This window comes from Chiloscyllium plagiosum, unplaced genomic scaffold (genome assembly GCF_037043375.1).
Source record: "Chiloscyllium plagiosum isolate Xiang-an unplaced genomic scaffold, Cpla_swu_hap1 HiC_scaffold_14, whole genome shotgun sequence".
In the NCBI taxonomy this organism is placed as follows: Eukaryota; Metazoa; Chordata; class Chondrichthyes; order Orectolobiformes; family Hemiscylliidae; genus Chiloscyllium; species Chiloscyllium plagiosum.
The window spans coordinates 34,508,151-34,532,908 of NW_028270152.1; the positions used below are offsets into that span (position 1 = coordinate 34,508,151).

At 41.1% G+C, this 24,758-nt stretch overlaps 1 protein-coding gene across 4 annotated transcripts in view; it reads right to left on the reverse strand.

Annotated features, from left to right (window-relative positions):
* LOC122558995 (FYVE, RhoGEF and PH domain-containing protein 3-like) overlaps positions 1-24,758 on the reverse strand; it is a 218,663-nt gene that overhangs the window by 99,683 nt on the left and 94,222 nt on the right. For all 4 annotated transcript variants that reach the window (XM_043708044.2, XM_043708039.2, XM_043708043.2 and 1 more), the window contains exon 2: positions 1,177-1,344. In XM_043708044.2, coding sequence (XP_043563979.2) covers positions 1,177-1,344 — 168 coding nt within the window. The remainder of the gene's footprint in view (positions 1-1,176; positions 1,345-24,758) is intronic.

The window sequence follows — 24,758 nt, forward strand, 5'->3', positions numbered from 1 at the left end:
GGGAGAGAGAGAGAGGGGGGGAGAGAGAGAGAATGAGGGGGAGAGAGGGAGTGTGAGGGGGAGAGCGAGAGAAAAAGAGAGAGAGGGAAGAGATGGTAGAGTGGGGGGAAGAGAGAGAGAGAGAGAGGAGGAAGAGAGGGGAGAGTGGGGGGGAAGAGAGGGGAGAGTGGGGGGAAAGAGAGGGGAGAGTGGGGGTGGGGGTGGAGGAAAGAGAGGGGGCGAGAGAGAAGGGGGCGAGAGAGAGAGAGAGAGGGGAGGGGGGAAGAGAGGAGAGGGGAAGAGAGAGGAGAGGGGAAGGGAGAGGAGAGGGAAGAGAGAAGGGGGGGAGAGAGAAGGGGGTGGGAGAGAGAAGGGGGGGGAGAGAGAAGAGAGTGGGGGAGAGAGAAGAGGGGGTGGAAGAGAGAAGAGAGGGGTGGAGAGAGAGGAAGGGGGGAGAGAGGAGGGGGGGAAGAGAGGGGGAGGGTGGGAGTAACTAGGTGAGTGAACGAGAGCATGAGTGTGTGTGCGCCTTTAACAAAGTGTAATTGGTGAAGAGACTGAATTAAAAAATTACATAAATGACATGAATCTTGACACGTGCAGAATTGGAACAGGCAAAAGTCTATTTGCAAATAGAAACTAAAGTTCTGGTGAAACCAATGCACACAAGACATTGGTTAACACCTGGGCACCCACCCTTTTGGAAGTGTGTGTTTACAGTTGAACAAAGGTACCGTGATCTCTCTATTTTGGAGCTACTCTTGTTAAAAGGATAAGGGAGCATATGCTACTAACGCAACATTTTGATGAAAAAATGGGCAGGAAATTCACACTGAACATATTATTAATCAACAAAATTTATTCAAAAAAAAACTTTGTTGTATCCATAATGTTGATGATTTGATATTTTTTAAAATGATGCATTGACCTATCCCCATCTGCATTTAACCCTAAACAATTATGTATACATCCGCAGCTTTAGTTTTATTTCTGAACTCAAACAGATTTTAAGATTTATTTTCAACGCTTATTTGATACTTTCTTTGATTCCAATCACTGGAATTTTTATATGCATAATCCTGTGAAGGAAACAGGAAAATCAAAGTCACATGATTTAGTACGGCAGTTTGTTCACCACAATATTGAAAGTTATTTTCCCACTTTACACATTTTCATTGTTTCAAGCTCGGAAATTACCTTGAGGTTTTTGGGCAGTGACTTTCCTGACTGATGATTTGTTGGTTAGCTTTCTTCCTGTTTGCTGAATGCATGGTACAGAACTGAGCTGCTGAAGTTGGCCACTGAACTCTAAAGATGAACTTGACTCAGAATTGCTTCTGACATGCAGTTGAGTATTTGAGAAACCTGGAACAGAGAAGTTATGTACTAATTAGCGACAATGCAACAAAATTATTTGTTTGTACCAAAAGTATTTTTAAAAATTATTTTACTAAGAACTAGCCACACTATTTTAGCATTCTACTTTAATAGCACCAGTGCAACTTAACATGTTCAAAATATTGAGTAAATGCAATTAAAGCTAAAAATCTCTTCTCAAGCTAATATTGGCTGCAGTGGAAATTAGAATAAATGTAATGCCCTGCATTGTTTGCCAGCAGGCTATCTTGCTGCAAGGCTCGGCTTTTAACTCATGTCGGTAACTCAAGATGGTATTTGCCATTTTTTAAAAATCTCCCATATTACGATGTTGAAGAACATAGCAACTGTGAACAGTTTATGACTTGAACAGATTATTTATAAAGAAGAAAGTGTAGATCATCATATAGTTGATGCCCTCTTTTACTATCCAACCTGAACCCTTGACCTATGTGCATTTTCTCCTTCAGGGTGGCAACATCCACAGCCCAAAGCTTCCTGAGGATGAAAGTATTTTATCACAATCAGTTGGTATCGTCACTCCAGACTGGAAGATTTTCAAACTTCAATTTGACTACGTTTGCATTTTTAAAAATAAATGTATATTCAATTCTGCCACGTTTATCTAATGCGATTGACCAGGTAATATTGTCATCTGTTTTAATTTGTTCATGGGATGTCAGCATGCTGGCTTAAGTCAGGTATCTATTATTTATTCATAATTACACTGAAGGAGGTGGCAGTGAACTGCCTTCTTGCAGATCTGCACATATGGGCTTGAAACTCCTAGTAGCCGATTCCACATTGTAATGTACATAATTCATGTGCATCGGATCGACAAGGGAGCAAAAGTTTTTGTGGGAAAGCAACTACTGGCTGAAAATTACATCTATTCTGTTAAAATCCAATAATTTATTGAACACATTTGCTTGACTTCAATCAAATGGGAAATCAGCATATGACTTACTTGTAACATTGACTGTTTCTCTCTCCACAGACCTGCACAGTGCTTCTAGTATTTTCTACTTTTGCTTCAGCTTTTCAGCATCCTGACTACTTTGCTTTTGCAGTGTGGTCCCTACTTCAGTCAACAGAATATAAACAAATCTGAATGATGCAGATGTACTTTACTTTTGGGACAAATAAGGCATTAGGATTTTAGGAATCAAGGGATTAAGAAGTCGTGTTGCAAGCCTATAGAATCTTGGAGACTACACCAGGAATATTGTATACAATGCTAGTCTCCTTACCCAATGAAGGATATACTTTGCATTGAAATATTGCAATGAAAGTTCATCAGACTGATTCCTGGGATAGTGTAATTATCCTATGAAGTGAGATTGACAGACTGTGTCTTATTCTTTGGAGTTAACCAGAATGTTAAACATACGCAATTCTTACATGGATCAACAACATATAGGTAGGGTGACAATGCCAGAGATGTGGAAGAATGTCTAGAAATAGGGGAGACTCAGAATGAAGGGGAGAGACTGGGACGTGGAGGAATGTCTTCACTGAGCCGCTGCTAAATCTTTGGAATTCTTTACCCCAGACGGTTGTCAAAGCTGAGTCATCATGTATAATCAAGTCAGAGCAATCTCTTTCAAGACAATAAAGACATCATGGGATATTAGGATTAAGTACGAAAATGCGATTAAGGTACAAGATCAGCCATGATCCAATGAATGGCCAATGGCCCACTGCTGCTTCTATTTCCTATGTTCCTAACTGCAGTGATATAATCCTATCAAAGCAGCATGAACAAGAATCATCCTCAGAATCAAAGAAGTGTTATATAGCACAGAAAGAAGCTATTTGGCAGAGCAATGTCCAAGCTGTCCTCTCATAAAGCAACTCACCTAGTCCACTCCCTCATTGTTTTCCAAAAGGCATGCAAATCTTCTCTGTTCAAAAATTGTTGACAGTGAAGGTTATCTAAAATTACAAAGGGATCTTGATCAACTGGGCTAATGGGTTGAGGATTGGCACATGGAGTTTAATTTGGATAAATGCAAGGTATTGCATTTTGATAAAACAAACAAAGGCAGGACTTATACAGTTAATGGTAGAGCCCTGAGTAATCAAACAGACAGATCTATGGGTTCAGGTACATGGTTCTTTGAAAGTTCGGTCACAGATAGACAGGGTGTTTTAGAAGGAGTTAGGAGTTTAGCATGCTTCCTTCATTGCCCAGACTATTGAGTACAGAAGTTGAGACATGTTGAGGTTGTACAGAATGTTGGTGAGGCTATGTTTGGAGTATTGTGTACGGTTCTGGTCACCCTGCTATAGGAATGATATTATTAAATTGGAAAGGATTCAGAAAGGATTTCCCAGGATGTTGTTGAGTTTGGAGGGCTTGAGTTATAAAGAGAGGCTAGATTTTATTTTTCAATGGAGCATAGGAGGTCAAGGGGTAACCTTAAAGATGTTTATAAAATCATATGGTGAGTAACAAAGGTTTAAAACAAGGGAGCATATTTTTAAGATGAGGAGAAAGATTTAAAAGGGACCTGAGGAGCACCTTTTTCACACAGAGCGTAGTTCATATGTTGAATGAACTGCCAGAAAGTGGTAGATGCAGGTACAGTTAGAACATTTAAAAGATATTTGGACAGGTACATGAACAGGAAGGGTTTAGAGGGATATGGCCAAATGCAGGCAAGTGGGACTAGTTTTAGTTCGTGAAACTGAGTCAGAACGGACGAGTTGGTGAACTGTTTCTATACTTTACACTTTATGACTCTATAATTTATCTGATTCCCTTTTCCAAACTTCAAGTTAATCCGTCTGCCCACACTCTCAGACACTGCATTCAAGATCCTAACCACTTAGTGCGTACAAAGTGTTCCCTTCTGCTGTCAGTGGCAAAGGGACAATCATTTTGAATTGGCCTCCTTTAGTTCTTATCCTTCTGCTAATAGGAACAATTTCTCCTGATCTACTCTTTTCATGCCCTCTTCAATGATTTTGCAATTCCCTCAAATGTACTCTTAATCTTCAGGATTGTCAAACCAAGCAGAACAATAGTGGAAACGTAGCAGAATCAGGCCTCTTCCCAAAACCTAGCACTCTCTCATATGCAAATATACACAGCTAAACATTCATGCTAACAGTTCAAATTCTTCAAAGAACTCCTACTGCTCATCTCCATGCTGACAGTTCACACATAGTTAACTTGGTACATTTGTACAGCTGCTGTTTACCTGTGTTTGCACCTGCAGGAAGTCCAGTGGCAATGATAAAATATAATTGTTATAGAAACAAGTGTGAAAATCTAATGAAGAATCTGATTTATTTTAATTTCATGTGACAAGGACTTATGATATAGTGTTAGAGTTTGGAAAGTTGGGTTCTAAAAAGTGGACAGAATGATGTCTAACTTTATGTTTGATACGTAGCTCCATATTGAGAGTTGGGAAGGAGAGACAGATATACCGAGCCCGGATAGTTGCCTGGGAGGTGGTTTTCATGCACTTAAATGGGGCTTTTAAAAGCCCTTAAGGCGATTGGCTCAATGTTTTAAGAAACAAAAGATAGAAGAGAGGTTAAAAAGATTCATGACGTTGGTCAATGACATCAGGATACGGACAGAAACCAAAAATCAGAATGACTGAATCAACCTTAAGATTAAAGGCATATGCAGTTTTCTTTCAGAGATAAAGATGACCTGCTTCTGCTTCAGCAGTGTAGTTTAGTAGACTCCAAAATATTTAGGACACAACAAAATCTGAGGAATGGCTCAACATCAGTTAGGAAATTCAGGTCTAGTGGTGACAGTGGAGGAGTCAGATCTAAAGTGGGGAAGGGAAATGTTAGTTCTGGAGTGGGGGGGGGGGGGGGGGGGGGGGGGCAGTGGAGTAAAGAAGGATTGAGGCTCAGGTCCAGCTGGGGAATCAGCTACTGAAATGAAGCACATCTGGAGAGAGGGATGGGGGGAGTCTGGACAGGGAAGGAGGGATTGGATCCAGAGCTCTTGAAGTGGGGTCAGGGTGGGGGTGGGGATGGGTGGTGAGTTAATGACAGAGGAGGGAAGGAAAGACAATGGAGAATTGGGATAGCACAATGTCAGGTCTAGAAGTGGGTTAGTGGGTGTTGGATTTCAATGATGGGGGGAGGAATAAGGGGTGCGCTGGGTCAGGGTTTTGGGAGTCAGGGGATATCTGGGGAAGATGGTGTCATTGAGATTGAGGAGAAGTGAGTAGGGGGTTTGATGTGCAGTTACTCAGGAGTTAGACCGGATACTTTTTAATCTAACTTTTCCTGAGTAATGACTAACTGCAGCAGAACCCTCCAAAATCTTTGACTTAATTGGATATCTTCAAAGAGAGCTCCAGGTACAGATGAATTGCCCAGTGAAACTGCAACTTCCCAGACAATTACTTCGGAATCTGCTATGATGGGACTCCACAGGTTTCCTACATGAAACTCTGACACCTACACTTCAGAAATGATTATCTGGCCATCAGAAAATTTAGACAGTGAAACACAGCAGGTAAAGTAAACAATTCAGATTAACACAAAATTTAGATTTATCAACTGCATGTCCTTTGTCTAACATCTGATGGAACACACATCCCACTAACCTGATGGCCAGTTTTATTTCATGCTGACCGACCCTTCCAGAATTTCAGCTTTTGTGTTGTCATCATTTGCACTTTTCCTTTCTTCCAAAAAAAAAACAGACTGATTGTTTTCCCAATCAAGTTGGCACTTTACAGGCTTCATATAAATCAATCTGCTTTACATATAGTTCAAAGACTGAATACCTTCATCACAAACACATTATACATTTTAAGGCACATAACAAAGATAAGAATCTGAGTAACCCAGCTTGGTGCAGAAGGTCAGATAGCAATCATTTTGCACTGGTACAAACATCACAGACTGAATGTTGGAGATATGCAAACACAGTGATCTCAGAAATTGTCTGAACCCATACAGAAAATTCAGAGCCATTTTAAACTGCTCAAATACTTTCACATAGTTTGCAAAGTCTGTACTTCACACTCAGCGAGTATTTAGATCACATCAAGCTAATGTAATTTTGTACTGTTTGCAATTGACTATCAACTAAAACTTGTGAGATGACTGTCTCGTAACAAATCAAAAACACTATTTTTAATGTAATTAGAATCATCTGGAAGTTGCTGCTGCAACTTTCTCATGTGGAATGTTTGGACTAACTAGAGTGCTAACCGAGGACAGGTCAAACACACAGGCAAACCTAAAATGTGTGTCGAGCGTGAGACACAAGGCTCCTGGTGATATAAATATATAAGCGGCCCTGAGTAATGAAGCTACAACAAGGGGCAGGGGACAAATGAGTACGAGTGTGAAAGGAGGCTGAAAATAGTAGCTGGTTGTATCATTCTCAGAAACCCATGAAACCTTTGCTCAAAAATACACATAGCACTTGTCACAGCAACAAGAGTGTGTGTTAAAAGTAAAGTTCATCTAAATTTTTTGGAAAAAGTATCTTGGCCTGAGAGTTTGATTAAAAATAGCTTTTTTAAGAGGGAGAACAAATTAGAGGACTGTTGCTTGTATATGAGATATAATTCATATAAAAGGGTGACAATTTGCAGATTAAACAGGAAAGGTGATCTGAAAGTAGTCTAACATTGTATTACAAATTTTAAGGAACATGCAACTGTTCTCACTTCTGGAAAATGAAAGATCTGAAGCACAGAATCAAACAATGCACTCAATCTCCTGAGCAACAATGTGGTAAACGTAGCTTCCTGCTTCAAGCAAACATAAAAACAGAAAAGGGACTAAAAGTGTATAACAGTGTGCAGTTTGCAGAAACAATATAAGCCCCAGAAAAGCAGCTTTTCTGTATTCAAGGTATAGTACTCTTAACTTTTTTTAAATGAAGTAGCTGACAGCAAAGGAAGAGACTGGCGTAAGGCTGCAGCATCAGCAGCTCAGAAAATTAAATACAGCTTCTGTCGGAGCCCCAGCAGTAGAACTTCCTTAATGATACAACCCCACATCAAATCTTTGTCAGTAGAGATTAAAATAAATAGAAAAACAAAACTAGTTTTAAATTGGATACTGCAGAGGTTGTGTCAATCTTTTGGGATTCTCAGCCATGATTGAGAACAGGAAACCTCAGACTGCCTACTATTAAGCTTTGGGGCATGGGACGTATAAGTAGTCGAACAGGAGGCCAGATGCATGCTATAATTTGCTATGGAAAATAGCATGTGGAGATTTTTCTTGTCCCCAGCATTTGTTTGCTTTATCTTCAGTCAGAGACAAACTCGCATTCCTGGACGTCACAGTCGAAAGAAAGGACAACGGAGAACTACAAACCTGCATATACAGAAAACCGACAAACACTGACAAAATACTTAACTACACCAGCAACCATCCCAACACACACAAACGAAGCTGTATCAGAACACTATTCCAATGAGCCACCTCACACTGCAGCACAGACGAACTTCAGAAAACAGAGGAGAACCACCTATACAACGTATTCAAGAAGAATGGATACTCAAAAATAAAGTGCGCAGATTCCTCAAGAACAAACCACGACAAGCAGACCAAACACAGCCAGAAACCCTAACCACCTTACCAGACATCAAAGAAGTTTCAGAAATGACAGCCAGACTACTAAGACCCCTTGGAATCCTAGTAGCACACAAACCCACCAACACTCAAACAAAGACTAACAAACTTAAAAGACCCAGTACAACCCATGGACAAAACCAATGTCATCTACAAAATTCCATGCAAGGACTGCCACAAACACTACGTAGGACAAACAGGAAGAAAGTTAGCCACCAGGATACACGAACACCAGCTAGCCACAAAGAGACACGACCCTCTCTCCCTTGTAGCCCTACACACAGATGAAAAAAAGCATTTCGACTGGGGCAACACATCTATCATGGGACAGGCTGAGCAAAGACATGCCAAAGAATTCCTAGAGGCCTGGCACTCCAACCACAAAGCCATAAGCAAACACATAGATCTAGATGCCATCTATCAACCCCTCAGAAAACAACAGGAAATGACATCACCACAAACCCCAGGAACCCTATCCAGGAGAAAGATATAAATAGAAAACAGGAGACAACAGCTTCACTTCACTTGGAGGTCGTCACTGATGATGTTACCTAGCCAGGTAATGAAACGTCTGGATATCAAACCTACAGCTCAGCGAGAAAACCTACACCCTAGAGATTGTTTATATTCTGTTATTAGCACCAATAATAGATCAATGCCCCCATCTTCATGATAACAATACCATTCTAATTTACCTTCTCCTCTAAGATGTCTTTGGTTTCCAAATTCCCTTAAACTAACCAATCACCTGGCCTAGCCCTCACCACACCCCTCAACCCCCAACCCTCCCCTTTCAATATGATTAAACCCATTATCTTCTCACCTTATTTCCATTTCCAAAGAGTCGTCACTGGATTTGAAACATTAACTTTCTCTCCCTTCACAAATGTTGCTAGACCAGATACTTTTTTCCAGCACTTTGTTTTTCGTACAGATCTCTAACACTGCACTATTTTGCTTGTATTATAAAAGATTTAAGAATTACAAACATATCTGTACATTATGATTCTTCAATCAGCTGCTTGGACAGCTTTAGATATTCTTCAGTTAGGAACATAAGGACGTGAGCAGGCCATTTAACTCGTCAAACCTGTCACAGCACTCAATTAGATCATAAGCAATCATCTCCCTCAATGCCACTTTCCTGCATCATCTTCATATCCCTTGATGTGATTCATCTCCAGGAATCTACCAATTTCTATCTTGGACATGCTCAATGTTTTAGCTTCCATAATTCCACTTGAGTAAACTCCAAAGATTCACAACCTTTAAGTGAAGACGTTTCTCATGTTAGTCTTAAAAGGCCTCCCTTTTCCTTTATCTCAAGAATGTCTCCTCTAGCTTAAGACTCACTTATACTTAAATCACTTTGCAATGAAGACAAACATCATATTTGCAGTCTTAATTGCTCGTTGGACTTTCAGGCTCAATTTTAGTGAGTCATGGACAAGGATATCCAGGTACCACCAAACTTCCATACTTTCCTCATAACTTAAGAAATATTATGCCTTTCTGAATTTTCTGCCAAAGTAATAAGTTAACATTTATTCATCGTCCATTCCATCTATCATGTTTTAGCTCACACAGTTTGTCTGTCCTAGTCCTCTCAAATTTTCTCTTCCTTCACCACCAAAATTTGGTGTTATTAGCATATTTAGATTGCTACTGGTCCCCCATCTCCAAATGATTTACAGATTTTAAACAGTTGCAAATGCAGCACTGAGGTACTTTATAGGTAACAGTACACCATCCTGTGAATGATCCATTTCTTCCTACTCTCTGCTTTCTGACCATTCACCAATTTGTAATCTACATTAGATTATATGACCAATCCAATGCACCTTAATTTAATGTACTAACTTGATCAAAAGACTTCTCAAAATCTAATCCACTAATTACTACTTCTTTAAGAACATTCTCTATAAATAACAAAAGATTTGACAAACATAATCTTCTCTTCATAAATCCATGTTGAATATGCCCAATTTTACCATTCATATTTAAATGTCCTGGTCTCGCATCATTTATAATAGATTCTAACATTTTGCCTATCCACCACCTCAAACTAACAGGTCTGTTGTTCTCCTTCCTCCCTTCTTCAATGATGGTTACATTACTCCATTCCAGTTTGCAGGAACTGCTAAGCTTGAAAAACAATCATGAAAACAGCCAGCTGTTCATCCTCTAGCCATCTCCTTCAATATACTTGGACACGGCTAAGCTGGTCCAGTGGATTTATCATCTTTCAATTCAGTTAGTAGATAGACATCGAAAACACTCAAGTTCTTACATTGCAAGGTGGAGCAGATCCTTCAGCTCTCTTCAAACAGAAACTAGAAATGGTGCAAATAAGCAATAGTGGCCAACCACCAGAGAACATTCTGGGCAGTGGTGAGCTCTTTCAGAATATAGAGCACATAACTCAATCATTTGTTCTAATCTGAAATTCTAGTTCTTCCTGTACTTTGCAATTCATAGGACAATGTTCCTAAAACCCCAGCCACCTAAGACCATTAGAAATAGGAACAGGAGCATGCTATTCAGGCCAGAGAGCCTGCTCTGCCACTCAATAAGATCACATTGATCCGATACACTCGTCACATCCGCCTTCCTGCCCTTTCCCCTTAACCCTCAATTCCCTGACTGATACAAATCTATTTATTTCAGCCCTAAATATGCCCAAGGACTCACAGCAAGGAGTTCCAAAGGCTATCGACCCTTTGAGAGAAGAAATTGCTTCTCATCTCAGTCATAAATTGGTGCTCTTTAATTCTGAGGTTATGTTCTCACATCCATACTGAATACCTTCTAGAAGTCTAAATACAATTACTGGTTGCCCTCTATCCATTCCATTTGAGACCTTCTAGTTAAATTCTATTAAATTAGTCAGACATGATTCCTTTCATATGAGATTCCCTTCCTAAATTCAAAAGATATCTTCAGTCATGCAGAAAGAGGTCTCAACTTCAAAACAAAGTTAAAATAATTGAAACTTTAGTCAGGATGTCTAGAGCCATACATGCATAAGTAGAAGCCAAATGTATGCAACATATCTTTGTAATCGTGCACAATGAACATTAATAAGGGCTTGAACGGTTAGACAAAAATTTCAATCCTCTGTAAAGGTCATGAAGAATATTAAGATAATATAAATTATGAACTGAGTTTTGAATTCCATTATCTATAAGCTTTATTCAATAAAAACAGTTTCTGCTCCCCACGAGCGTGTAGATCTCACATCACAACACGTTTAATCCCTTGAGGAAAAAATGTCTGAAGAAAGAAAAATTGCATTCTTTTTTGATTTTTTAATTAGTCAACAGCCTATATGACCAAACAACATTAAATTAACCTGGAGTGTATAATCCTTGTGGATTTTTGACCTTTCATCTGAGTTAGGTATGTTAAAGCAAGAACGAAAACCCAAAAAAGTTGAACACAGCTATTGTCTACTGGAGCTGTTAATTAAAATAACTTTTTTGCCTATAAAAAAAATCCAATAATTCAAACTGAGCAACTTATATAATTAATGCAAAGGCCCCTGTTGCTTAACAAATATAAAATATTAATTCAAATTAAGGTACGTTGAATTAATAGCAGATTTAATTTCACCAAGACTTTATACATACATTTTGTTTTAAAAGAAAATCAGATGTGATTTCTTTTCATGAGGCTGTACTTCAGGAGTTGAGGTGGTCAAATATGAAAACAAGATGATCTAACTTAAAAGCAAAAGCATACACTATTACAGTCAGGTATGTGCCATTGTGTTTTGGAAAAGCTGAATGCCATTTCACCAAGTGAACAAGTGCTTGCAGCTCCAAATTTTAAAGAAACATTTAAAGTTGTCACTGATTCAACTGTTGTCACAGTATGGGCTGTATGAATCCAAAAGAGAGAGGTCAATCTGGTATTTTCTGAACCAGCGCTCCATAGCACAGAAGGGAACACTCACTTTATCACTGGCTCTCACTCATACACCCGATGGGTTCAGAGTCCACAAGCTACAATGACCGTTAAACCTTTCCACAAAAGTTAAGATCTAGAATGTCAGATTATTTCATTGGAGCTTTTCTTTCAGTTGTACCTTTTAAAAATCACCCACATTGTCAAGAAATTGAATATGATCGTAGATGCCCTGTCCAGGTCTTTGCTTAGAACCAAAATACCAACTGACCAAGACGAGAGGAATGCACACGTTTCTTTACAGAAATGAGAACAGATCTCATTTCACCTTGCATTGGTGTATTGTGATAACGGATCAGAACTGCGATGTACGTATTTATAGTTTTAGCCTTTAAATCAAAAATGAATTGTTTTAAGAAAGGACTACTAGAAACAAAAATTACAGTTTATAAAAAGATTTCTGCATTGGACCAATGTGATATAATACCTGAAGGAATCAAAGAAACTTCAAATGGACTGGACTGTGATCTCTTGAATATGATAATTAAATAGAAATAAGATGCCACTTTTTTTTCATAAAACCTTAAATTATCTCTGGGAATGTGACTTGAAAGAAGTTCTGGGATATACATATTAATGAATCAAAACCTGCAACCCATTCTAAATGATTAAAGACTTAATAGCAATCTAGGTTTATTCAATATATCTTTTCAGTTGTATGATCTTTTGCTATAAATTCTGTGTCTTATGATCCTGCCCCACTAGTTACCCGATGAAGGAAAAGTGCTCTGAAAGCTTTACTTCCAAGTAAACCTGTTAGACTATAACCTGGTGTTATGCAATTTTTAACAATGATAATGAAATGCGGACAACTCCTTGCACACCAGCAAGCCACCCCTATAGATCATGTCTCAAACTGCAGATACAATTTGTATTTTTCTCTTTGAACAAAACACAAAAGTTGGTTAAAAGCCAGTTTCAACTCTACAGCATGGATTAGTGGGACTGAATGCTTTCATGTGTTCTTGGATTTGAGCCTTCGTATGGTATGAAGTTCACAGTTAAAGAACTATTCCCCAATTATCCTTGTACAGGACAGCAACAAAAGGGAGGCTTTCCCACTGCCGTGCTGCAAACCACTTTCAAAAACCAAGTCAAGAACTTGTCTCAGCCTCTAAAATCAAGAATCTCAAAAGTTGTTCAACTGCCAACATCAACACGATCAGTGCAAATCAGTGAAAGTTGCAACATCAATTTTTCTGTTCTTCATAAATAATTCAGAAACTGACCCGCATAATTTAGAATCATGGAATGCCTACCATGCAGGAAGAGGCCATTTGAGCCATCGAGATTGTACTGACCATCTGAAGAGCACCGCTCCAGAACCGCACTTCTCCAACCCTGTCCGCACATTGGGTTTTTACGATGGCTAACCCACCTACCCTGCACATCGCTGGGCAGTTTTTAGCAATCCCTCTAACCTCCAAGTGTTCAGACTGAAGATCTGAAACAAAAACAGAAATTGCTGGAGAAAGTCAAGTCTGGCAGCATCTGTAGAGAAAAAGCAGAATTAACGCTGAGTCCTCTTCCTCAGAGCTGTACTGCCAGACGTGCCTCCAGCAATTTCTGTTTTGATTTCTTCTGAAATTAATCTTGTTGTAACTAACTGAGTGTTGATTAAACAAAGGGAGCAAGTTCATCACTCCTCACCTGGGAATTTAACAGTTTGGGGTGTCCCAACAGGAACCTCTGACCAGGGTCTGGCCATAACAAATTGGAGCCTCCTGCCACAATTTATGCAGATAAGACAAAAGTAGAGTGTGTAAATTGTCACTTCAAAACCAAGTTTAAAGAAAAAAATCTGCAAAAGTCTTTCTTGAATTCTCATTACCAGAGTATAGAAAAGTCTAACTTTGTTGCCAGTACATTTCTGTTAAAATGAGAGGAAGACACTTTTGAGAATTTAAATGATCTGCCCCTCACACAGATTTAAAAAAAAACAAGGCACTTAGGATACTTTTTTTCCAAAAAGCCAGAAAACCTGAAATTTTAAAAGCAGTGACTAATGGTTTTCAGGTAGAACATAAGGACAATGAAATGGATAACATTATGACAAGTTCCCAAGTGAAGGTCCCAATTCTTTGTAATTCGAGACACCATACCCAAACCCATTAAGCTCCCAAGAAGGGATGAACCGGCTTCCTTTCTTTATTCATCCACCTACTCGATTGATTGCAACAAGGTTATTTTAAAAGAATCCCTTCCCTCTTGGATACCACTCTCTCAGACTCTAGCTATTTTGTGCTTTAAAATGAGCCAGTTTAATCAGGCTTCCATGATTTAACATTGATAAATTCTCTCTATTCGTGAGAAGAATTAGTATCGTGATGCACATACATCTAGATCTGAAGAGTGGAGCTCAAAAGGTTAAAAAAGCGAAAGCGATCTAGATCAGTCCCTGAATTGATCGTAAGGAGCAGACAAGTCAACACTGTGACCTTTACTGAATTGCACCAGTACCCTTTTCAGAATCACCATGTGGAAATAAGGACTAAGAATGTCTCTAAATACTTTGGAATTCTGATCCACCATCATAATGCACTAAAGGGAATTGAAGGTTTAAAGGCATACTGATTTGTGATTAATAACTAAGGCAGCAAGCAACTAAAATCAATTTAAGTAGCAAATGATCAGATTGCCTGATATTAATCAGTTATACAGTATAAGATATAAGCACCTTATTTGTCAGAAATCTACATGGGAGAAATGAAGCGTGTGGCTGACAGGCATGCTTTACAGAAATAATGGATTATCTTTGCTTGTCCAAAACTCATCAGCCTCTGGGAAGAGATACATATTTACATTTTTACTACAGTCTCACAGGTTTATGCTTGCAATTCCTGCATATGCCAGTGAAATAAGTTGTAGCTTTATCTTAACCAAATGCAGATTTTTCTCAACATCGCATTGTGCTTCATTTTTCCCATGTAGATTTCTGACAAATAAGGCGCTTATGTATTACAAATTGCTCTGTTTACCACCCCTTAAATTATAACTGCTTTTCAAAAAGAGTTCAAGACCTTGCAATGATTCATAGGAAACATACAATGTAGCCTGCATGAAAACATCAAGGAGAAAGTGAGGACTGCAGATGCTGGAGATCAGAACTGAAAATGTGTTGCTGGAAAAGCGCAGGTCAGGCAGCATCCAAGGAACAGGAGAATCGACGTTTCGGGCATAAGCCCTTCTTCAGGATTGAGGAAAGTGTGTCCAGCAGGCTAAGATAAAAGGTAGGGAGGAGGGACTTGGGGGAGGGGCTTTGGAAATGCGATAGGTGGAAGGAGGTCAAGGTGAGGGTGATAGGCCGGAGTTGGGTGGGGGCGGAGAGGTCAGGAAGAAGATTGCAGGTTAGGAAGGCGGTGCTGAGTTTGAGGGATTTGACTGAGACAAGGTGGGGGGAGGGGAAATGAGGAAACTGGTGAAATCTGAGTTCATCCCTTGTGGTTGGAGGGTTCCTAGGCGGAAGATGAGGTGCTCTTCCTCCAACCATCCTGTTGCCATGGTCTGGCGATGGAGGAGTCCAAGGACCTGCATGTCCTTGGTGGAGTGGGAGGGGGAGTTGAAGTGTTGAGCCACGGGGTGGTTGGGTTGGTTGGTCCGGGTGTCCCAAAGGTGTTCTCTGAAACGTTCCGCAAGTAGGAGGCCTGTCTCCCCAATATAGAGGAGGCCACATCGGGTGCAGTGGTTGCAATAAATGATGTGTGTGGAGGTGCAGATGAATTTGTAGCGGATATGGAAGTATCCCTTGGGGCCTTGGAGGGATGTGAGGGGTGAGGTGTGGGCCAGGTTTTGCATTTCTTGCGGTTGCAGGGTAAGGTGCCGGGAGTGGAGGTTGGGTTGGTGGGGGGTGTGGACCTGACGAGGGAGTCACGGAGGGAGTAGTCTTTTCGGAACGCTGATAGGGGAGGGGAGGGAAATATATCCCTGGTGGTGGGGTCCGTTTGGAGGTGGCGGAAATGACTGCGGATGATACGCTGTATATGGAGGTTGGTGGGGTGGTAGGTGAGGACCAGTGGGGTTCTGCCCTGGTGGCAGTTGGAGGGGCGGGGCTCAAGGGCAGAGGAGCGGGAAGTGGAGGAGATGCGGTGGAGGGCATCGTCGACCACGTCTGGGGGGAAATTGTGGTCTTTGAAGAAGGAGGCCATCTGCATTGTACGGTATTGGAACTGGTCCTCCTGGGAGCAGATGCGGCAGAGACTAAGGAAATGGGAATATGGGATGGCGTTGTTACAGGGGGCAGGGTGGGAGGAGGTGTAGTCTAGGTAGCTGTGGGAGTCAGTCAGTTTATAGTAAATGTGCACGAAAACATCAGCACAGTACAGGTATGCCCAGCTTAATTAACCATCTACTGTAGCTAGTTTCAAGTTCAAAGCTATCATTCTAACACTCCAGCCAACCATTTACAAACTACTACCCTGACAAAGTAATACCAGTGATACAACTCAGGAGTATATCATAGTCTCAACTCTCCACCTCTCTTTCAGTGGTGGAGGAATAGGGCAGGCAAATGGAAGCAGATCAGAATTTCAGTTTGAGTTTTGCTACAAAGTTCAAAAAATAATAAAAGCAAGATACTCCATCTGCTGGAGATCTGAAATACGAACAAACGCTGGATACACTCAGCAGGTCTGGCAGCACCTTGGCAGCATGCAGAAAGATCTCTCCACAGATGCTACCTACTGAGTTTCTCCAATACTTTCTGCCTTAAAAAAAGTTTGGCCAACTTAAAAATATACTGCAAAATATTTCAGGTATTCTCTCAAATCTGGCACTGCATAAAGCAGCATTGTTCAATAACCATTTAAATGGGTTGTACTGATGTAGGAAAGTAGGTAAAAACAATGACTGCAGATGCTGGAAACCAGATTCTGGATTAGTGGTGCTGGAAAAGCACAGCAGTTCAGGCAGCATCCGAGGAGCAGTAAAATCGATGTTTCAGGCAAAAGCCCTTCATCAGGAAGTGTGGAAGGCAAATCTATGAGAAGGTGATTCGACGCCAGCAGTGATCTGGCTGTAATAAAATGAAGAGCACACCCATCTGAGTGAACAGGGACAGACTTTATTACACATAACTGTGTGTTGTGTATAGATTAGTAGGAGAGGACATTTCATTTGGAGCCACACAAAGCCAGGTACCAGTTCCATGTGATCTGTCACTTTTATAAATCACTCCTTTGCACATGCACTATAGATATCCTCAATAAAAATACATAATTAACCCTTTACTCCACAATGGCTATCAACCTGAAGTCCTTTGCAATTGTATCATCTGGTTTGCCTGCATTTGCTATTCACTGGATTAAGATGTTCTGGACTGAATTAACACAAATCAATTATTTTTTCCCTGAAAAACTGGCAAATTCCTGAACCCTGGCAACATCAGATCTGAAGCAACTGGATTTAAGATTGGGAGATATAAGATCAATCAACTGACTTTTAAAATGTAGCAATATCAGTCCAGTTCCTGTTATTAGTCTTCAAAGATAATGCTAAAATATTCTATTTATACAATTAACATTTACTTCAGTTTATTCACGCGCCAAGGTCGACATAAAGAAATCATCAAGGAATACTGATCAAACTGGAGGAGGTGTACCATAATCAATTACATCCATTTGAAAAAGTAGCTATAAGAAACATTTGAGGGAGATTTTGGGTCAAGTTTGTTTAGAGCGTACTTGGAGAGTGACTGCTCTACATGTTGTTACAAAAAAAAGCCATGTAAACATGGTGCCTGGCTCTGCTGCATCAAGATTACCCTGAAATTTGTAGGACTTCACCAACGGGATTTTTTAAAAAGTGGATAATATTGAATGGGTTGTGGACATTGCTGGCTAGGTCAGTATTTATTACCTTTGATGAGGTAAGCCATGAAAACAAAGAAAAATGGAGAGTTTTCTATCCTACCATTGGATTGCCTTGTTGGTTTATCTGAAGTCTGTCCATCAATGTGGCTTTCTTTCAGTGTTCCTGTCAGGCAGCAGATTTTCCAGTTACCAAAAGGCTCTGAGTATGAACACTGTGAGCCCCTCAGGCCTGCAGCAGCAGCTTTTTCTTCTAATGTTACCAAGCCTACCATGGCATAGCACACCAGCAACTAAAGCATGATAATGAAATTCTAATCATTTAACACTAGAGCATATCCATTGCTTATTCTTCGCTCTTTCTTAATCAAGCCGCACAATAAAGACCTTCAGTTGGCCCATTCATATTTAAGGAGAAAGTGAGGGCTGCAGATGCTGGAGATCAGAGCTGAAAATGTGTTGCTGGAAAAGCGCAGCAGGTCAGGCAGCATCCAAGGAACAGGAGAATCGACGTTTCGGGCATAAGCCTTTCTTCAGGAATGAGGAAAGTGTGTCCAGCAGGCTAAGATAAAAGGTAGGAAGGAGGGACTTGGGGGAGGGGCTTTGGAAATGCGATAGGTGGAGGGAGGTCAAGGTGAGGGTGATAGGCCGGAGTGGGGTGGGGGCGGAGAGGTCAGGAAGAAGATTGCAGGTTAGGAAGGCGGTGCTGAGTTTGAGGGATTTGACTGAGACAAGGTGGGGGGAGGGGAAATGAGGAAACTGGTGAAATCAGGGTTCATCCCTTGTGGTTGGAGGGTTCTCAGGCAGAAGATGTGGCGCTCTTCCTCCAACCGTCATGTTGCCACGGTCTGGCGATGGAGGAGTCCAAGGATCTGCATGTCCTTGGTGGAGTGGGAGGGGGAGTTAAAGTGTTGGGCTACGGGGTGGTTGGGTTGGTTGGTCCGGGTGTCCCAGAGGTGTTCTCTGAAACGTTCCGCAAGTAGGAGGCCTGTCTCCCCAATATAGAGGAGGCCACATTGGGTGCAGTGGATGCAATAGATGACGTGTGTGGAGGTGCAGGTGAATTTGTGGCGGATATGGAAGTGTCCCTTGGGACCTTGGAGGCAAGTAAGGGGGGAGGTGTGGGCACAAGTTTTGCATTTCTTGCAGTTGCAGGGGAAGGTGCCGGGAGTGGAGGTTGGGTTGGTGGGGGGTGTGGACCTGACGAGGGAGTCACGGAGGGAGTGGTCTTTTCGGAACGCTGATAGGGGAGGGGAGGGAAATATATCACTGGTAGTGGGGTCCGTTTGGAGGTGGCGGAAATGACGGCAGATGATACGTTGTACATGGAGGTTGGTGGGGTGGTAGGTGAGGACCAGTGGGGTGCTGTCCTGGTGGTGGTTGGAGGGGCGGGGCTCAAGGGCGGAGGAGCGGGAAATGGAAGAGATGCGGTGGAGGGCATCGTCGACTACGTCTGGCGGGAAATTGCGGTCCTTGAAGGAGGAGGCCATCTGGGTTGTACCTCCCCCCTTACTTCCCTCCAAGGCCCCAAGAGACACTTCGATATCCGCCACAAAATCAACTGCACCTCCACACACATCATCTGTTGCATCCACTGCACCCAATGTGGCCTCCTCTATATTGGGGAGACAGGCCGCCTACTTTCGGAATGTTTCAGAGAACACCTCTGGGACACCCGGACCAACCAACCCAACCACCCCGTAGACCAACACTTTAACTCCCCCTCCCACTCCACCAAGGACATGCAGGTCCTTGGACGCCTCCATTGCCAGACTGTGGCAACACGACGGTTGGAGGAAGAGCGCCTCATCTTCTGCCTGGGAACCCTCCAACCACAAGGGATGAACTCAGATTTCTCCAGTTTCCTCATTTCCCCTCCCCCCACCTTGTCTCAGTCAAATCCCTCAAACTCAGCACCGCCTTCCTAACCTGCAATCTTTTTCCTGACCTCTCCGCCCCCACCCCACTCCGGCCTATCACCCTCACCTTGACCTCCCTCCACCTATCGCATTTCCAAAGCCCCTCCCCCAAGTCCCTCCTCCCTACCATTTATCTTAGCCTGCTGGACACACTTTCCTCATTCCTGAAGAAGGGCTTATGCCCGAAACGTCGATTCTCCTGTTCCTTGGATGCTGCCTGACCTGCGGCGCTTTTCCAGCAACACATTTTCAGCCCATTCATATTTAACTCATAACATTTCACCCATTATTTACATTTAGGCATTTAAATTTGTCACCAAACACACGTGGCTGACAGAACAATCCCAAAATTTGCACCTTGATTTCAGCCCCTTTCCCCTCAAGAAGATAGGAGAGTTCATTTTTTTAAAACACACTTGACTGTACAGGATTACAGACAATCCTCTCTTCCCATTCTTCATTTATCACAATTCATTCAGCTAGTGACTGATGGAGTTCAAATTGAAAAGCACGGATGAAGCCCCATTAACGGAGAGCACAATATACAGTCAGCCATATACACACTTCGGAGCTGGGAAGTGCGAATAGAGAGAGACAGTGAGACAGAGAGACAGTGAGACAGAGAGAGAAAGAGAGCGAGCGAGAGAGAGAGCGAAGATGGGCAAGAGTCATGGAGGTATACAGCACAGAAATAGGCCTTTTGGCCCAACTTGTCCATGTTGACCAGGTATCCCAAACTTAACTAGTCTTATTTTTCTGTGTTAGGCCCATCTCCCTCCAAACCAAATTTCTTATTCATGTACTTATTCAAATGTTTTTAAAGTGTTATAATTGTACTTCCTCCTCTGGTAGCACATTCCATAAACGCACCATTATCTGTGTGAAAACGTTGCCCTCACACCCCTTTTCAAATCGCTCCCCTCTCACTTTAAACTTATGTCTCGAGTTTTGGATTCCCCCTCCCCTGAGGAAAAGACTTCGGCTATTCAACTTGTCTATACCCCTCATGATTTTATAAACTTCTATAAGGTCACCTTCAACCTCCAATGCTCCAGGGAAAATAGCCAATGCTCTCACCAATGAAGGTAAGCATGCCAAATGCCTTCTGCACCACCCTGTCTACCTGTCTGCATTCAAGGAACTCTGTTCCAGAGTCCTTAGGTTTCTGTTTGACAATACTCCCCGCAGCCCTTTCATTAACTGTGCAAGGCTTGCTTTAGTTTGTCTTACCAAAATGCAATATCTCACATTCATCTGAATTAAATTCCGTCTGCCATACCTTGGCACACTGGCCAGTTGATCAAGATCCCGTTGTACTCTTATATAACCTTTTTCACTGTCTACTATACCAACAATTTTGATATCATTCACAAACTTACTAATCATGCCTCTTATAGTTTTATCCAATCAGTGGACCCAGCACTGAGCGTTGCAGCACATCACTAGTCACAGGCCTCCAGTCTGAAAAATAACTCTCTACCACCACCTATAATAACTCAATTTTGTATACAATTGGCTAGCTCTGCCTGAACTTCATGTGATCTAACCTTACTAAATGGGGCTTCACAGCACCAGAAACTCGGTTCGATTCCACCCCAGGTGGCCGTTTGTACATTCTCCCAGTGTCTAGGTGGGCTTCCTCTGGGTGCTCCAGCATCCTCCCACAGTCCAAAAATGCACAGGTTAGGGAAATTGGCCATGCTAAATTGCCCAAAGTGTCCAGGGATATGCAGGCTAGGTGAAATAGCCATGAGAAAGTACAGGGTTATAGGGATAGGAAAGGATAGGGGTTGCGTCTAGATGAGATGCTATTCAGAGAGTTGGTGTGACTTGATGGGCCAAATGGCCTGCTTCCACACTATAGAGATTCTATGAGTCCACTATGTGGTCCCTTATCGACAGCCTCGCTAAAATCGATGTAGATAACATCTACTGTACTGTCCTCATCTATCTTCTTCGTCACTCAGTCAAATTTAAAGAGACACAATGTCCCAGATACCAAAGCCATGCTGACTATCCTGAATCAGTCCTTGTCTTTCTAAATGCGTGAAGGAATAGGAGAGTGCATAGCCATCCTGGATCAGGATTCTGGATAAGGGAATCTTCACGGTGTCTTTTGTCAAGGAAATTAATGAATAGTTTGAATATCAAGGGGAGGTGATTGCTACTACTTCTGTGCTACTATGCTATGATGCCATTGGATGAGCAATCCAGAGACACTGACTAATGTTCTGGGGACATGACAAATGGAATCAAATGAAAAAGAAATCTGAAATAAAAACTAACTTAATGGAAACCAAATAACCACTGTCAATGATCCTAAAAACTCATCCAATTCACTAATGTCCTTTAGGAATAGAAATCTACCATACCTACCTGGTCTGGCCTACATGTAATGCCAGAGCCATACCAGTGTTTGTCTCTGAACTGCCCTCTGGGAAAATAGGCGTGGGCAATAATTTATAGCCAAGTCAGCAATGCCCACATTCCATAAATGAATATATGAAATAGTAACTTTCAAAGTTCCTTGAAATCACATGTTTCACTGTAATTGTAGAAGGGGAACTTAGAAATTTGTGAAGTGCCAACCTCTAGTGCTGCCCTCTGTGTTTACACCATTAATCTCCTTCCTATCCTCTCCCCCAAATGCCACTAGAACCCTTCATTCCCACCTGCGTGGAAGTGTAATGAGTATAAAATTGCAAACTTATATTATAGTTTAACACTCAAAATTGAATCAATAAAATAGATATAAACCGGGGAGTAAAAAGCTGAATCACAAAATTATTCAATTTATTTGCTTGAAAACAAGGCAAAATAAATTTGAACTCTAACAATGAAATATTTTTTCACCAAGTCTACAGGATAATTTGAACTTCCACTTTTAACAATGATGAGATGAAAGAGGATTTGAGGAAAAATATTTAAACTGAACACATTTACAAAGTGAAATCCAACACTGCCGAGTGCAAATTAATGCACATCAGTGAGAAGAAAATCAAGTCACATGTCCCAAGAAAACCTGGAAAGAGATGTGGAAATGACAATGGTGTTATACCAAGTCTGTATGTGTATTACAATTACGATTCTCCATCCCTTATGTTCTCTATTTACCAGTTCATGGACAATGCAAAATACCTGCAGATATTGGAATCCTAGAAATTGTGGTATCAAAAACTCTCATCTTAAAGTTTTAAAAAATAATCTGTGGTGCCACAAATTAACTGCACTATCAGTTTGATTGGATATCAAAGTAACTTTTAATTAAATGTTAAATATTTGAAATATATTCAGTCTGGTACTCTTCAATACATTGCTGTGAAGGAGAACATATGCAAGTTCTAACAGCAGGAGTGACAAATGATCGCAGTACTTTGACACCTCTGATGATCTAACACCCGCCATGATAGCCACAATATGCAGTCAGTGAGTAGGAAATATGAATTTTAAGTGACAAGTACTTGTCACTGTTACTGTTGAAGCTACAGGAAGATCAGTTATTTATACTTTCAATATTTAGAGATCAAACTATTAGTTTTAATTAGATCATTAACAAATCGTATGTAATTCCAACTTTTAAAAAATATTTTATCTGTCCTTCCCAAATTTCTCTCCGTCTTTCTTCTTCAGAATGGAACAGAATCTAATTGGAATGCATATAATTCCATGGGCATCAGTCATCCTCTAATATCTTGACCAAAGGTCAATACTCATACTTAAGCCTCAATGTTCAGTACTACTGTGTAACTACACAAAACATGCAGCTGACCAGAAACCAACACGAATCTCATCCAGCATTGAAACACATGCATTTCTAACTAGCTCTCCAGGGATCTGCCTAGTCTGTGTGGCTCAATCACCTGAACAGCACAGGGAGAGATTTGGGAGTGACAGGGATCATTATATTATCTTAGTCAACCTTCATGCATAGAAATCTGAACAACACAGTATTTTTGAACAAAGATTAAAGCAACATGAGATGGAATCATTATATACATAGGAAACACAAATAACATGATGCACCTAGAACCCTGGACATCAGTCAAATAAACTCCTTCCCTCAATCATAAGCTCGATATCACCTTCTTCCAGAAAATTGGCAGCCACACAAAAAAAAAGCTCGAGAAAAAAAAGAATATCAGACCTTCGCTGTCAACAATAACATTCATTCAGTCATATATTGTTTGGTCCCTCCTTGCAGATTTCATTTGCACATCTCTGTGAGAAGTACTGAGGTAGCATGTGCAAATTGTTTTATTGTTAAAGCAATACATTCTCCAGCGATTGTTTTCTGCAACATACCTCCTGTTGATTGCCATGAACAGTCTTATCTCTGCTGATGAATCAGTTCACTGCCATGTGAACCACCAAATAAAATCAGAGGGTAGTAATGGTACAGCTATGCTGTGAGGGAGGAATATCATTGTTCATTACCAAGACTGGCTCAGTAACGTTATTAGTGCTTGATTGGTCAGAGTTTTAAAGGGAGGACTGAGTCTACAATGGGTGTTGAGAACACGACCGCCATGAAGGAAAAAAATCTACTTGATCTCATCCTCAGTAATCCCCTGTCACAGATGCACTGGTCAAGGAGAGTACTGAAAGAAATAACCACAACACAATCTTTGTGAAGATAAAATCCAGTCTGCACACTGAAGACATTCTCCAGGAGGTTGTGTGTCACTATTACCACATTCAATAAGACAGATCCAGAACATATCATGCTCTTCAAAACTAGGCATTCATCTGGAGCTATGGGTTGTCAGCAGAACTGTTGTAACATGGCCCAGTGTGTCTCATGCTACCTTTACCATCAAGCAAGGAGGTCAATCTGTGTTTAATGAACATAGACTTGCATGCCAGAATAGTACCAGGAATATTTATAAATGAAGTGTCATACTAGCTACAGTACAGGGACTTTAAATAGGAGAAACATTAGCATCCTACAGAAAGAATTAAGCAATTTCACAATTAACATATCAAACCAATGTGCTGCACTTCCACAAGTGAATCAATCACGAAGAGTGGTGGACAATTAAACAATTAACCAGAGGAGTGTATGAAAGCATCAACATTCTCAATGATAGCAGATGCCTACCTTTTTTTGTGAAAAAGCAAGGCTGAGAAAGGCTTT